This window comes from Oncorhynchus mykiss, chromosome 17 (assembly GCF_013265735.2).
Source record: "Oncorhynchus mykiss isolate Arlee chromosome 17, USDA_OmykA_1.1, whole genome shotgun sequence".
Classification (NCBI taxonomy): domain Eukaryota; kingdom Metazoa; phylum Chordata; class Actinopteri; order Salmoniformes; family Salmonidae; genus Oncorhynchus; species Oncorhynchus mykiss.
The window spans coordinates 18820220-18834232 of record NC_048581.1 but is presented as its reverse complement, the minus strand read 5'-3'; the positions used below and the strand labels follow the sequence as shown (position 1 = coordinate 18834232).

At 44.3% G+C, this 14013-nt stretch overlaps 1 protein-coding gene across 1 annotated transcript; it reads right to left on the bottom strand.

Annotated features, from left to right (window-relative positions):
- Nucleotides 1-320: 320 nt before the first annotated feature.
- On the bottom strand, nucleotides 321-2286 carry LOC110487242 (immune-associated nucleotide-binding protein 9-like). Its single transcript, XM_021559163.2, has 3 exons — nucleotides 2151-2286; nucleotides 1698-1882; nucleotides 321-1307 (listed from the first exon to the last, which is right to left on the bottom strand). Exons 1-3 carry the CDS (start codon nucleotides 2164-2166, stop codon nucleotides 321-323), a joined length of 1188 nt encoding a protein of 395 aa, XP_021414838.2. The 5' UTR covers nucleotides 2167-2286.
- Nucleotides 2287-14013: the final 11727 nt, after the last annotated feature.

Below are 14013 nucleotides of genomic sequence, written 5' to 3'. Positions count from 1 at the left end.
AGTATTGTTTTGCTATTATTTGGATTCATCTTTATTGAATTCAAGTTCAGCATGGTAAGCATATGATTAATGCATGAATGATACGTGGTAAAGTTATTTGTTTATTCTCTAATCCTATGATGAATTAGTAACAAATATTTAACAGTTAATCATGCAACAACCTGACACACAATATCATCAACATTCATTGATTTGTTTAAAATGCATCATAGAATGTCATCCATAAAAAATAATGTATTAAATTAATGTAGCCAATAGCTAGAATCTATAGATAATTTCCAGCACCCTTTTAATCACATTTTCCTTTCCTCCAAGCTCCTTCAAACCCTCCCTCCGTGCTTCCCTCTGGAATCTCTCTCTCCCTCATCCCCCTTTCCTGCCCCCTTCACAAACTCCTTCCCTCCCTTCTCTTTCCTGCCCCCTTCACAAACTCCTTCCTTCTCTTTCCTGTTCCCTCTCTTCTCTGTCTTTTTCATGTTGTTTTTCAGTCTTTCTAGCTGTTCCCTGAAGTTCTGAAGCTCCCACTCTTCTTCTCCCTTCTCCCGACACATCTGTCTATGCTTGTGTTTCTGATTGGTAACCATTTCATCCACCATCCTCCCCAACTCCTCCCTAAACCTCTGCACGTCCTCTCTGCTCTTATGGTCCTCCTCGACTGCTCTCACTCTTTTTAGGGCAAGCTTGTCAACTAACCTGTCCAACTCATATATAAAGCTCAGCGCCTGGACCTCCATGCCACTGTCTCTTTCTTTCTCCATCTGCTTCAACAAGAGCTCATCTTGAAGCCTCGCTAGCTTCTCTCTGAAGATCCTGTGTTCCAAATTCTCCACATTCACTTGCATTCTCTCCCTTTCATTGATAATTTCCTTAAGTCTGATAAAGCCATCCAATAGGCCCTTAAGCTGCTCCCTAAACTCCACCAATAGCGGTTGAGCTTCTTGGTGCATCTCCACGGTGTAGCAGCGGTCTGTGCCCTGATCCAAAATGGAGTCGACCTTTCCCAGTAACCCTGTGACTTCCAGCTCTTCACCAATGCTCTTTGGGCAGACGTGAAAACGTCCCCCGCACTCCTCAACCAGCCTCTGGGCCTCTCTCTCCTTCAGTAGATCCTCAAGACTATCCTTCTGCTCCAGCTCGTAGGTGAAGAGGACTTGAGTGAAGCCATGGGCCTTCTCTCCGAACATCCTTCGGATGCATTGAGCCCCTCTTCTCTCCTGCTCTGTGAGACGACCCAACGGCGCCACCAGGAGGAAAGAGTGGATCCCCTTGGAACACTCAGACAGGGACAGACACTCCAGAGCCCAGTCCTGTAGATAAGTTGTCACAATTTATTTGAAGTGCCTTTCACAGTGGGTAAATCTCAATTATATTTCCTTTATTCCTCACGTCCTCCCTCCTTGTCTCCTTCTCAAAGCAGATTGGAGCAGAAGATCTGGTGTTCCTCCAATGTATTTTCAGAACGAGGCAAGGGGATGTGACAGGTGGAATCAAGGATGTACAATTGAGATTCACCCAGTCTCAACACACTCTACAGAGAAAAACATAAATAAGAACAAGAAACAACAACAGAGAAATCCAAAACAGACAAACAGCAGACACAAAAACATGGGTCCTTGCTATCTGGAATCCTTGGGACGTGTGTCAAGGCAGACACAAGGCATACACAAGCACAGCAGACTATGCCACGCCACACTCACCTGTAGCGCCCCCTGGCTCTGGGTGGTGGTTACTGCACCAGGCATGTTTACCACAGAGAGGGGGCGTCCTGAGATGGTGCCTGTAGTAACCCAGAGTCTGGTGGTCCTCAGGGGCTTCTCTTCGCCTCCTTCCAGGGCAGCCCATGATATAGCTCCAGGGTTGCCGATGACAACCAATGTACGTTCTGGACACAAAAGAGGGAAGGATTTAGTGCTATTAAGGTTTGAATATTATACAAGTTGTCTGCCAGGGGTAATCTGAACACTGTTTAGACTTTACTTTTACACATAAAAAAAATAAAGAAAACATTATAATGGGTGCCAGCTTGTGTACGATACATTGTCAACATAAGTCTGAGCCAAGGCAAGGTATGCCGTTTTGACTAGGCTAGTAATCGTGTGTATCTTATATCTTTATATTTAGAGCAAAATAATATACAGAACTAAACTCACCAGATGGGTTTTTCATGTTGAATCAGCCAAACCACATTCACTTCAAATGCCCCTTCAACTACCTTTCACCAGCAGTTCTATAGTACTGACAGGTTTTTGACGTCTCGTCTAGGAATCTGTACTTTGTACAATGGCAGTAATATAAAACATGAATAGCAGTAATATAAAACATGAATGTTTTGTATAAATCTGGCCAATGAATGACTTGGGGCAATAAACAGCCAAAGGCATAAATGAGTAAACCTTTAGGTAAAATATTTTCAGAAGTGATTAAAGCAAACAGGTGACTATAGCTGTTTGGTGAGAAAGATGTGCAATTTGATACTTTCAATGAAACCTAAGGTGTTGGACATGAAGCTTACTGCTGTTTTGAAATGGTGCTTTAAGAGGACGCTGGTTATGGTAACAAGCAGATCAGTTAAAAAATGGTCTTACTGTAGTATCTAAACCAAAGAGTCATTTCTGGGCATGGTGGCTCTAATCCAGGCTGGTGGGAGGAGCTATAGGAGGACAGGCTCATGTAATGTCTGGAATGGAATAAATAGAACTGTATAGAACAGATCAAGCATATGGAAACCACATGTCTGACCAAGTTCCCTTTTTTACATTCCGGCCATTACAATGAGAGTGTCCTCCTATAGCTCCTCCCACCAGCCTCCCACCATCCAGTGGGGTAAATTATTGAAGTAAAAATACTTTAAAGTACTACTTAAGTTTTTGGGGGGGGTATCTTTACTTTACTATTTATATTTAACTTTTAACTTTTACTTCACTACAAAGAGTGTACTTTTTACTCCATACATTTTCCCTGACAGCCAAAAGTACTCGTTGAATGCTTCACAGCACGGGAAAATAGTCCGATTCATGCACTTATCAAGAAAATATGCCTGGTCATCCCTATTGCCTCTGATCTGGTGGGTTCACTAAACACAAATGGTTTGTTTGTAAATTATGTCTGTGTTGGAGTGTGCCCCTGGCTATCCGTAAATAAAAAAAATACAAATAAAATTGTACCGTCTGGTTTATTTAATCTAAGGAATTTGAAATTATTTATACTTTAAGTTTTGATACTTAAGTATATTTTAGCAACATATTTAAAACGAAATACTTTTAGACTTTTACTCAAGTAGTATTTTACTGGGTGACTTTTATTTTTATTTGAGTAATTTACAACAGGTACAACAGAGCCCTTAACCAACAACGCATTTTTAAGAAAATACCTATAAAAAAAGTAAGAGATAAGATTAACAAATAATTAAAGAGCAGCAGTAAATAACAATAGCTGGGATATATACAGGGGGTACTGGTACAGAGTACACTGGTGTCGAGATATTTGAGGTAATATGTACATGTAGGTAGAGTTATTTAAGTGACTATGATAGATAATAACAGAGAGTAGCAGCAGCAGCCTGTTGTATTCGGCACATGTGACAAATACAATTTGATTTGAGTACTTTTTTCACCACTGCAGTCACCACTGCTCTAAATTTACTGAATGCTCTTCCTTGTTTTCAACTCACTGTCACCTCCCATTCCAAACACTAGATGGCGATACTTTGCCACAAATAATCCATCCCAGTCAAAAACCAATGCTATTGACAATGACCTAAAATACCGCAGATCCATGTGACAATGCTGCAGACCTTTTCCCACAACCTGTAAAATGATCCTGCCAATAACAGACAACCTTGACGTGAAGCAGCCTCACATCAAAACTCAAGATGGTGGCCCGTCACCATGGCAACCATCACATTTAATCCAATCTAATCTCATCATGGATTTGACTGCACGGAATGGACATAAGGCCAGTGAAGGGATGAGGGGTGAAAGGTCAACAAAAGAAGACACAGATAGATAATAGGTCTGTGATATCTGCAATCCTTGGGATGGCCGTACCCCATTGAAATTGATATTTAAATGGTTAGGGTTAGGGTAAAGGTAGGGGTTAAGGTTTAAGGTAGGGGGGTCTCAAGGATCCTGGGATAGCACTCACCACAGATAATAGGGGGATAATTAAATTGTCCCATCTGCAGTGAGAGGTCAAAATTAGGTCAGACCGTGTTTTGTGTAGTTGTAAGATGGACCACTACTGAGCAGACTGACCAGTCAAGTTTGATATTGACATGATATTGATAAGGACTGAAAGGTGCTAGGTTTGGGTTGGGCTGTCTCCTGAAAAGAGAAGAAGAAGACTATTCACTCACTGTTTGAGTTCTGGTAGCAAATGTGTCTATTCTGATTTTTTATATTATATTATTTAAATACCTTTTTTCTGTGGAAGTTTGTTGGGTGTGCATCGCATAGAGATCATTTTACACCGTGTTACTTTGAACAATCAGCTTGGGCTGTCTTCTCCTATTCACTAACACAACCAGTAAAGTGCTGTGCATTGGCATGAGAAGTAGCAAGTAGGACTGTGAAAGGGATTTCAGAGGAACATATGTCACTATCATGTCAGTGAAAGAGAGAGGTTGTTGAGTAGATGTCACTTGTGACGTGACAAGAGATGAAAGAAAGTTAAACTTCCTTTCTTTCTTTTTTTCTCCCTCGCTTCCCTCCCTTTCTCTCTCTCTCTCTCCCTCTGCCATTCCCCTCCATCTCCAAGGCAACCTGCTAAATAGCATCCCAGCTGGGCCTGTCTTGGTGGAATGCATTTTTCAGGAGACGTCTGACATTGGCCACGGACTACTGTAAATATCACACTGAACAACAGGCACAGATTGAGCAACTCTTTAACTCTATCCCCACCATTTTGTGTCTTTAATGCTACAATCAGCAGAATGTTTGGCTGTGTTTAACTCTATCCCCACCATGTTGTGTCTTTAATGCTACAACCAGCTGAATGTTTGGCTGTGTTTAACTCTATCCTCACCATGTTGTGTCTTCAATGCTATCTATAAGGTATAGTGTATTATCTGTTAGTTTGGAATCAGGGTGTTTCTCTCACCAAACCTGGTACTTCTGGATGTAGGCCTATAACTGGTTCTGTTTGGGAAACTGTTGAGAATGTTCAACTGTTGTGGGTAAATGCATGGGGTCAAGGGTTTGGGAATTGGGACAGCGTCAGTTGAGCTGGGGGCTGGGTCGGCTGATCCATATTCTCCCCGTCCCTCCGCTCTCCGCCCGTCATTAGCCTACACCCCGCTGTGATGTCATAAAGAGCCAGCCAGCAGAGTTCAAAGCGTCGGCAGGGAGGGTTCAGCCCTAAACGTTCCATCAACCCTGTGGTTGACTGTTGCTTGTAATGACCGTGTTTGGGGTAATGAATGACGGTAATAAACGGCCATACATCATTCTCTCTGTGACAGAGGGCAGCCCAGCTATCCATAACCTCAGGGCCTAAGCTACATGGGAAAACACTGGTGACCCGGACTACTCTATGCAGCCTAAATGAAGGGTGATACTGTAACATGTGTGAGCACGTGTACTGGGGTGTATTCACTAGGGACCAAACAGAGCCAAACAAAAGCAAACGGATCGAAACAGGGTGGGACCTATCTGATTTCTTTCCAATAGAAACTCTCGTTTTCGTTGCAAAACGTTTTCTGTTAATGAACCTTATGGAACAGTTAGCTATGGTGAGCACTAATGAATATACCCCTAACAAGGAAAAACTCTGGGCCTTGGTTGTAGCGTAACTCAGAGTTTTCTTTCTGGTCAGATCTCATGGTCAACTTCAGGCCTCAGAAGGTTGAGGCTTTTATGTGAACTGTGTTGAGGACACCTTGGCTGGACCTTCATCATAGCATGGCAGCTCTATTAAATCATAGAGGCACTTACATAGAGAGTTTCAAGTGTGTACAGATGTAGGATCTTCATTTGATCACCTTGTTGCAGAATAACTTTCTTGCAATGCAGGAAATGTAAAACGTGTACTGTTTTTGAGGTTTAAAAAGGCTTTGGAAGTTTGTAATTTCTACTTTGAAATTTCGGGACTTGATTTTCCCTTACAGAAAATGTATCACACCTACAAAAATGTCCATCAATTCTACTAACATTTCCTGTTGCTGCAGGATTCCTTTCTGGATGTAGCAAACTGGCTGAATTGAAGATCCTAAATCTGCAATGGATTTACTCCTTTCCAGCCCTCTACCTTTCTCCCTCTCTAACTTATGGTAAACACTCACAGTAAACGTCTTCATTCAACAAAACATTCAGATCTCTAGAGACCTCTACCTTTCTCCCTCTCTAACTTACGGTAAACACTCACAGTAAACATCTTCATTCAACAAAACATTCAGATCTCTAGAGACCTCTACCTTTCTCCCTCTCTAACTTATGGTAAACACTCACAGTAAACATCTTCATTCCCCAAAACATTCAGATCTCTAGAGACCTCTACCTTTCTCCCTCTCTAACTTATGGTAAACACTCACAGTAAACGTCTTCATTCAACAAAACATTCAGATCTCTAGAGACCTCTACCTTTCTCCCTCTCTAACTTATGGTAAACACTCACAGTAAACGTCTTCATTCAACAAAACATTCAGATCTCTAGAGACCTCTACCTTTCTCCCTCTCTAACTTACGGTAAACACTCACAGTAAACATCTCCATTCAACAAAACATTCAGATCTCTAGAGACCTCTACCTTTCTCCCTCTCTAACTTATGGTAAACACTCACAGTAAACGTCTTCATTCAACAAAACATTCAGATCTCTAGAGACCTCTACCTTTCTCCCTCTCTAACTTATGGTAAACACTCACAGTAAACGTCTTCATTCAACAAAACATTCAGATCTCTAGAGACCTCTACCTTTCTCCCTCTCTAACTTACGGTAAACACTCACAGTAAACGTCTTCATTCAACAAAACATTCAGATCTCTAGAGACCTCTACCTTTCTCCCTCTCTAACTTACGGTAAACACTCACAGTAAACGTCTTCATTCACCAAAACATTCAGATCTCTAGAGACCTCTACCTTTCTCCCTCTCTAACTTACGGTAAACACTCACAGTAAACATCTTCATTCCCCAAAACATTCAGATCTCTAGAGACCTCTACCTTTCTCCCTCTCTAACTTACGGTAAACACTCACAGTTCATTCACCAAAATATTCAGATCTCTACAGACCTCCACAGACATACAAACACCTCTTTAGCCACATGTTCCTCCTTGAATCCCAGCCATAGAAATACAATTACTAGAACAGCCATTCCCATTCAATGCAATGGGTCTGCAATGGATGGACTTGTATTTCTATGGTTCCAGCCATAGTTCTCTATCAACCCCACAGCTGTACAGTCTTTGTGCTGTGAGTGAACAGAACTAAACATTGTTAGACAGCCAGAGAGGCAGAAGCAGTGAGAGTTCATCTCCACAACAGCCCTATCATCTCCATAACAGAACACAGTGTGTGTGTGTGTGTGTGTGTGTGTGTGTGTGTGTGTGTGTGTGTGTGTGTGTGTGTGTGTGTGTGTGTGTGTGTGTGACGCCTCCCCCTCTTCACACTGCTGATAGTTTCTGTTGGATACTAAGACTTTGCCCTCAGGCTACCCGGACAGCTGTGTGTGTGTGGCAGTAGTACAGTATTGAATGGGATAAACTGTGTTGCATGGTTGGGGGTGTGTTGGCTGACTGCTTGAATTCCTTTTCATGCCATTGATACACTATATAGGTAGATTTCTGAATCTAAAATACAGTGTATGGTATGTACGCTATGTTTGAAGACAAGTGCAAGCATGAAGAGTGGGAGAGTTGCTGTACATTACTGTAAGTCAACTTCTCTTCTTGTCCTTTCTCTCAACCCCCTCTCTCTCTCTTTCTCTCTCTCATCCCTCTCTTCTCTGCTGTTTTTATGACCTTAAAAGGTCAGGGTGCCTGTGGCGGAGGGAGGGAGGGAGGGGGAGGGGGGAGAAGGGACAGAAGAGAACAGATATCAGGGGACAAACCTCTTCCACCACTCTGTCAAAACAACACGATGGATGGAGAAGGAAGGAGGGAGGGAGGGAGGGAGGGAGGGAGGGAGGGAGGGAGGGAGGGAGGGAGGGAGGGGGAGGGGGAGGGGGAGGGAGAGGGGGGAGAAGGGACAGAAGAGAACAGATATCAGGGGACAAACCTCTTCCACCACTCCGTCAAAACAACACGATGGATGGAGAAGGAGGGAGGGAGGGAGGGGGGAGGGAGGGAGGGAGGGAGGGAGGGAGGGAGGGAGGGAGGGAGGGAGGGAGGGAGGGATGAGGGGGGTGTGTGTGTGAATAAGGGAGAGTTTTAAATTCTGTCTTGCAATCCTCAAACAACAGAGGAGAGATTACAGGACATGATAGAAACCTCTGTATTTGTAGTTCTCACCCAAACATGCCTGTTCTCCAGAATCAGTGTCCTCTCCTCTCTCTCACAGCAGCTCAACCCCACCACGGTCACCCAAACATGCCTGTTCTCCAGAATCAGTGTCCTCTCCTCTCTCTCACAGCAGCTCAGCCCCACCACTGTCACCACAACACAGTGACTGATGTACTATAGAGAACCCTCAGTCCCACCACTGTCACCACAACACAGTGACTGATGTACTATAGAGAACCCTCAGCCCCACAACTGTCACCACAACACAGTGACTGATGTACTATAGAGAACCCTCAGCCCCACCACTGTCACCACAACACAGTGACTGATGTACTATAGAGATCCCTCAGCCCCACCACTGTCACCACAACACAGTGACTGATGTACTATAGAGATCCCTCAGCCCCACCACTGTCACCACAACACAGTGGCTAATGTACTATAGAGATCCCTCAGCCCCACAACTGTCACCACAACACAGTGGCTGATCTACTATAGAGAACCTTCAGCCCCACCACTGTCACCACAACACAGTGACTGATGTACTATAGAGAACCCTCAGTCCCACCACCCCACCACTGTCACCACAACACAGTGGCTGATGTACTATAGAGATCCCTCAGCCCCACCACTGTCACCACAACACAGTGACTGATGTACTATAGAGAACCCTCAGCCCCACAACTGTCACCACAACACAGTGACTGATGTACTATAGAGAACCCTCAGTCCCACCACCCCACTACTGTCACCACAACACAGTGGCTGATGTACTATAGAGAACCCTCAGTCCCACCACTGTCACCACAACACAGTGACTGATGTACTATAGAGAACCCTCAGCCCCACCACTGTCACCACAACACAGTGACTGATGTACTATAGAGAACCCTCAGCCCCACTACTGTCACCACAACACAGTGGCTGATGTACTATAGAGAACCCTCAGCCCCACCACTGTCACCACAACACAGTGGCTGATGTACTATAGAGAACCCTCAGCCCCACCACTGTCACCACAACATAGTGTCTGATCTACTATAGAGAACCCTCAGCCCCACAACTGTCACCACAACACAGTGACTTCCCCATAGATAGTCTCTCATGACAGACAGTAGTAACCATTGTTCACCATATAGAGATTACCCTATGGACCCAGCTCTCCTTCTCATCTTCCTCTTCTTTATCTTCATCATTACGTCCTCATCTCTCACTCATCTTATTCCTCCTCCTCTCTCCTCCTCCTCTTCCCTCTCCTCGCCCTTCACTCCTTCACTAGAATATTATAGTTCTGGGACTGACTGAGACATTATATTCAAACCGATGTGGGTGGCACATTGCTTGATTAGTCTGATAATAATGTACTGTAATCTGTTAACTTAATCCCTCTGTTATGTTGGCTTTTTCATTCCCTCGCTCTCTTTCTTTTCATCCCACTGTAGTTCAAAAACACAATAAGAAAGAAAATGGCGTCATCTGTTGAATCATAATGTGGAAACAGAATATCGTGGAACTCTAGAGTGTGAAAACAAACACCATATTGAAAGAGTCTCGAACAGGGGTTTCTGGATGTTTTCATTTCAATTAACTGGGCCATTTTGAATAATGGACTTGAATGTGGCTGGTGTGGTGTGTTTGTGGTTGACCGTAGCTAGGCTAATGGTTGGACTGGAAGCCTTAGGGCCTTTTTTTAGCCTATAGCAATGACACTCCCTGACTCCTTGTGTATGCTTTGACAACTCAATCATACTCCCATTCTCCTTTAATTACACAAGCCTTGTGTGTATTGATACAACTCGGGCCTGGATTCAATCAGATCGAGCGTTAGCCAGCGCTAACCAGCGTTGGCCGACAACCACGTAGCAGATGTTTTGGAGGTGTTGGAGAGATAACTGCAGTATGAGCTGACATATCGGTGTTGGAGGTGTAACTGCAGTATGAGCTGACATATCGGTGTTGGAGAGGTAACTGCAGTATGAGCTGACATATCGGTGTTGGAGAGGTAACTGCAGTATGAGCTGACATATCGGTGTTGGAGGTGTAACTGCAGTATGAGCTGACATATCGGTGTTGGAGGTGTAACTGCAGTATGAGCTGACATATCGGTGTTGGAGAGGTAACTGCAGTATGAGCTGACATATCGGTGTTGGAGAGGTAACTGCAGTATGAGCTGACATATCGGTGTTGGAGGTGTAACTGCAGTATGAGCTGACATATCGGTGTTGGAGGTGTAACTGCAGTATGAGCTGACATATCGGTGTTGGAGGTGTAACTGCAGTATGAGCTGACATATCGGTGTTGGAGGTGTAACTGCAGTATGAGCTGACATATCGGTGTTGGAGAGGTAACTGCGGTATGAGCTGACATATCGGTGTTGGAGGTGTAACTGCAGTATGAGCTGACATATCGGTGTTGGAGGTGTAACTGCAGTATGAGCTGACATATCGGTGTTGGAGGTGTAACTGCAGTATGAGCTGACATATCGGTGTTGGAGGTGTAACTGCAGTATGAGCTGACATATCGGTGTTGGAGAGGTAACTGCAGTATGAGCTGACATGTTGGAGAGATAACTGCAGTATGAGCTGACATATCGGTGTTGGAGAGATAACTGCAGTATGAGCTGACATATCGGTGTTGGAGAGGTAACTGCAGTATGAGCTGACATATCAGTGTTGGAGGTGTAACTGCAGTATGAGCTGACATATCGGTGTTGGAGGTGTAACTGCAGTATGAGCTGACATATCGGTGTTGGAGGTGTAACTGCAGTATGAGCTGACATATCGGTGTTGGAGAGGTAACTGTAGTATGAGCTGACATATCGGTGTTGGAGGTGTAACTGTAGTATGAGCTGACATATCGGTGTTGGAGGTGTAACTGCAGTATGAGCTGACATATCGGTGTTGGAGGTGTAACTGCAGTATGAGCTGACATATCGGTGTTGGAGGTGTAACTGCAGTATGAGCTGACATATCGGTGTTGGAGGTGTAACTGCAGTATGAGCTGACATATCGGTGTTGGAGGTGTAACTGCAGTATGAGCTGACATATCGGTGTTGGAGGTGTAACTGCAGTATGAGCTGACATATCGGTGTTGGAGGTGTAACTGCAGTATGAGCTGACATATCGGTGTTGGAGAGGTAACTGCAGTATGAGCTGACATATCGGTGTTGGAGAGGTAACTGCAGTATGAGCTGACATATCGGTGTTGGAGGTGTAACTGCAGTATGAGCTGACATATCAGTGTTGGAGGTGTAACTGCAGTATGAGCTGACATATCGGTGTTGGAGAGGTAACTGCAGTATGAGCTGACATATCGGTGTTGGAGAGGTAACTGCAGAATGAGCTGACATATCGGTGTTGGAGAGGTAACTGCAGTATGAGCTGACATATCGGTGTTGGAGAGGTAACTGCAGTATGAGCTGACATATCGGTGTTGGAGGTGTAACTGCAGTATGAGCTGACATATCGGTGTTGGAGGTGTAACTGCAGTATGAGCTGACATATCGGTGTTGGAGAGGTAACTGCAGTATGAGCTGACATATCGGTGTTGGAGGTGTAACTGCAGTATGAGCTGACATATCGGTGTTGGAGGTGTAACTGCAGTATGAGCTGACATATCAGTGTTGGAGGTGTAACTGCAGTATGAGCTGACATATCGGTGTTGGAGAGGTAACTGCAGTATGAGCTGACATATCGGTGTTGGAGAGGTAACTGCAGTATGAGCTGACATATCGGTGTTGGAGAGGTAACTGCAGTATGAGCTGACATATCGGTGAGCTGTTGCTCTTATGTGTCACAAATCACTTCCTTCCTTATTTTCTCTACTGAGTAGGAAGTTGAAAACTTCACTAGAAAGTGTAGGCTCTATCCATGTTAGAAATAATCCCTCTGAAACGTCAGCACATGTTGTCATGTTTATTTGGACGGTGTTTGAACTTGTAACGTGGCTGCATGCGATTCGTCGGATGAAAGTCTGGAGTGGTTCTGTTGCATCCAATGACAGTGTCCCCAATAAGGTCATGCAACAGACTTCTAACCGCCAAAACAACCAATATTTTGTCTTTTTACTGTTGTTTTTATTTCTTTACCTACCTATTGTTCATCTAATACCTATTATTATTATTATTATTATTATTATTATTATTTTTATTTTTATTTTTTTTACTTAGAAATTGCACTGTTTGTTAGGGCCTATAAGTAAGCATTTCACTGTACACCTGTTGTATTCGGCGCACGTGACAATTGTCAATTTGTTTGAATCTAGCCCTCTATCAAACTCTCAATCGACAGTCAATCACTAATTATGTAATTTCATTGTTGTCCCTATAGGTGGTGCTATTTACTCAAAGCCAAGGCCAAAGGGTGGTGTGTACTTCAGTAGGTTGAAGTTAGTTCTCTCTGTGACAGTGAGGGACAGAACTAAGGATCGGGTAAGAATCTGATGGATGGATGCTCCATTGCTAGGACTATGTGCTTGAGTCAAAGTGTGCATAGGACATCACTCATTCATAAACACACACACACTCACACACTCACACCACAGTGGCTGGGAGCAGAACCATTCGGGACCCCAAAGATATGTATGGCCAGCCCCGTGGCAGTCACCTCAAACAGGCCCGCCACCACAGAACCACAGGGGCCTGACAGAAACCTCCGCTGTTGATTCTGCAGATTAGGTGACGCAATATGGCCACACAAAGACTGCCTTTCTCCTTTCTCAAAGATTTATTTAAGTACTACGGACTTCGCACTAATGGTGGGAGTTAGTCTGTGTGTTTTTGAGAGAGAACAGTGAGAGAGAGAGGGAGTGTGTGTGTGTGTGCATTCCTGTGTGTGAGCAAGATAGATAGAGAGAGAGAGAGAGAGAGAGAGAGAGACGGAGAGAGAGAGAGAGGGAGAGACGGAGAGAGAGAGAGAGAGAGAGAGAGAGAGAGACGGAGAGAGAGAGAGAGAGAGAGAGACGGAGAGAGAGAGAGAGAGAGAGAGAGACGGAGAGAGAGAGAGAGAGAGAGACGGTGTGAGAGAGAAAGAGTGAGTGTATAGCCTTAACCCAAAGTGGACAGAGGCTTTGCTAAATGATTGAGTCTAAAAGACTGATTATCTAGATAAACACCTACGGGTCACAAGGAAATAAGATTCCATACCTGTGAGTCATTCTGGTGTGGTCAAGACGACCGCATTCTATCAGGTAACATGACCAGACCAAGACCTTAACCACTGCTACTATATCACTGATTAAACAACTGACACTAAACATGTACGCACCCACCCACGCACGCACACACACACACACACACACACACACACACACACACACACACACACACACACACACACACACACACACACAGTACAATCAGTCCATCTGGATCTGAAGGTTGACCCCGCTGAACCACTGACGTATACTACCAACATTAGGCCATGGGTCATCAGGTAAGACCTGATTGTTGAGGAGGTGTTACTGCTTCAGGTCAGGGTGTTAGGGTCATCAGGTAAGACCTGATCGTTGAGGAGGTGTTACTGCTTCAGGTCAGGGTGTTAGGGTCATCACGTAAGACCTGATCGTTGAGGAGGAGTTAC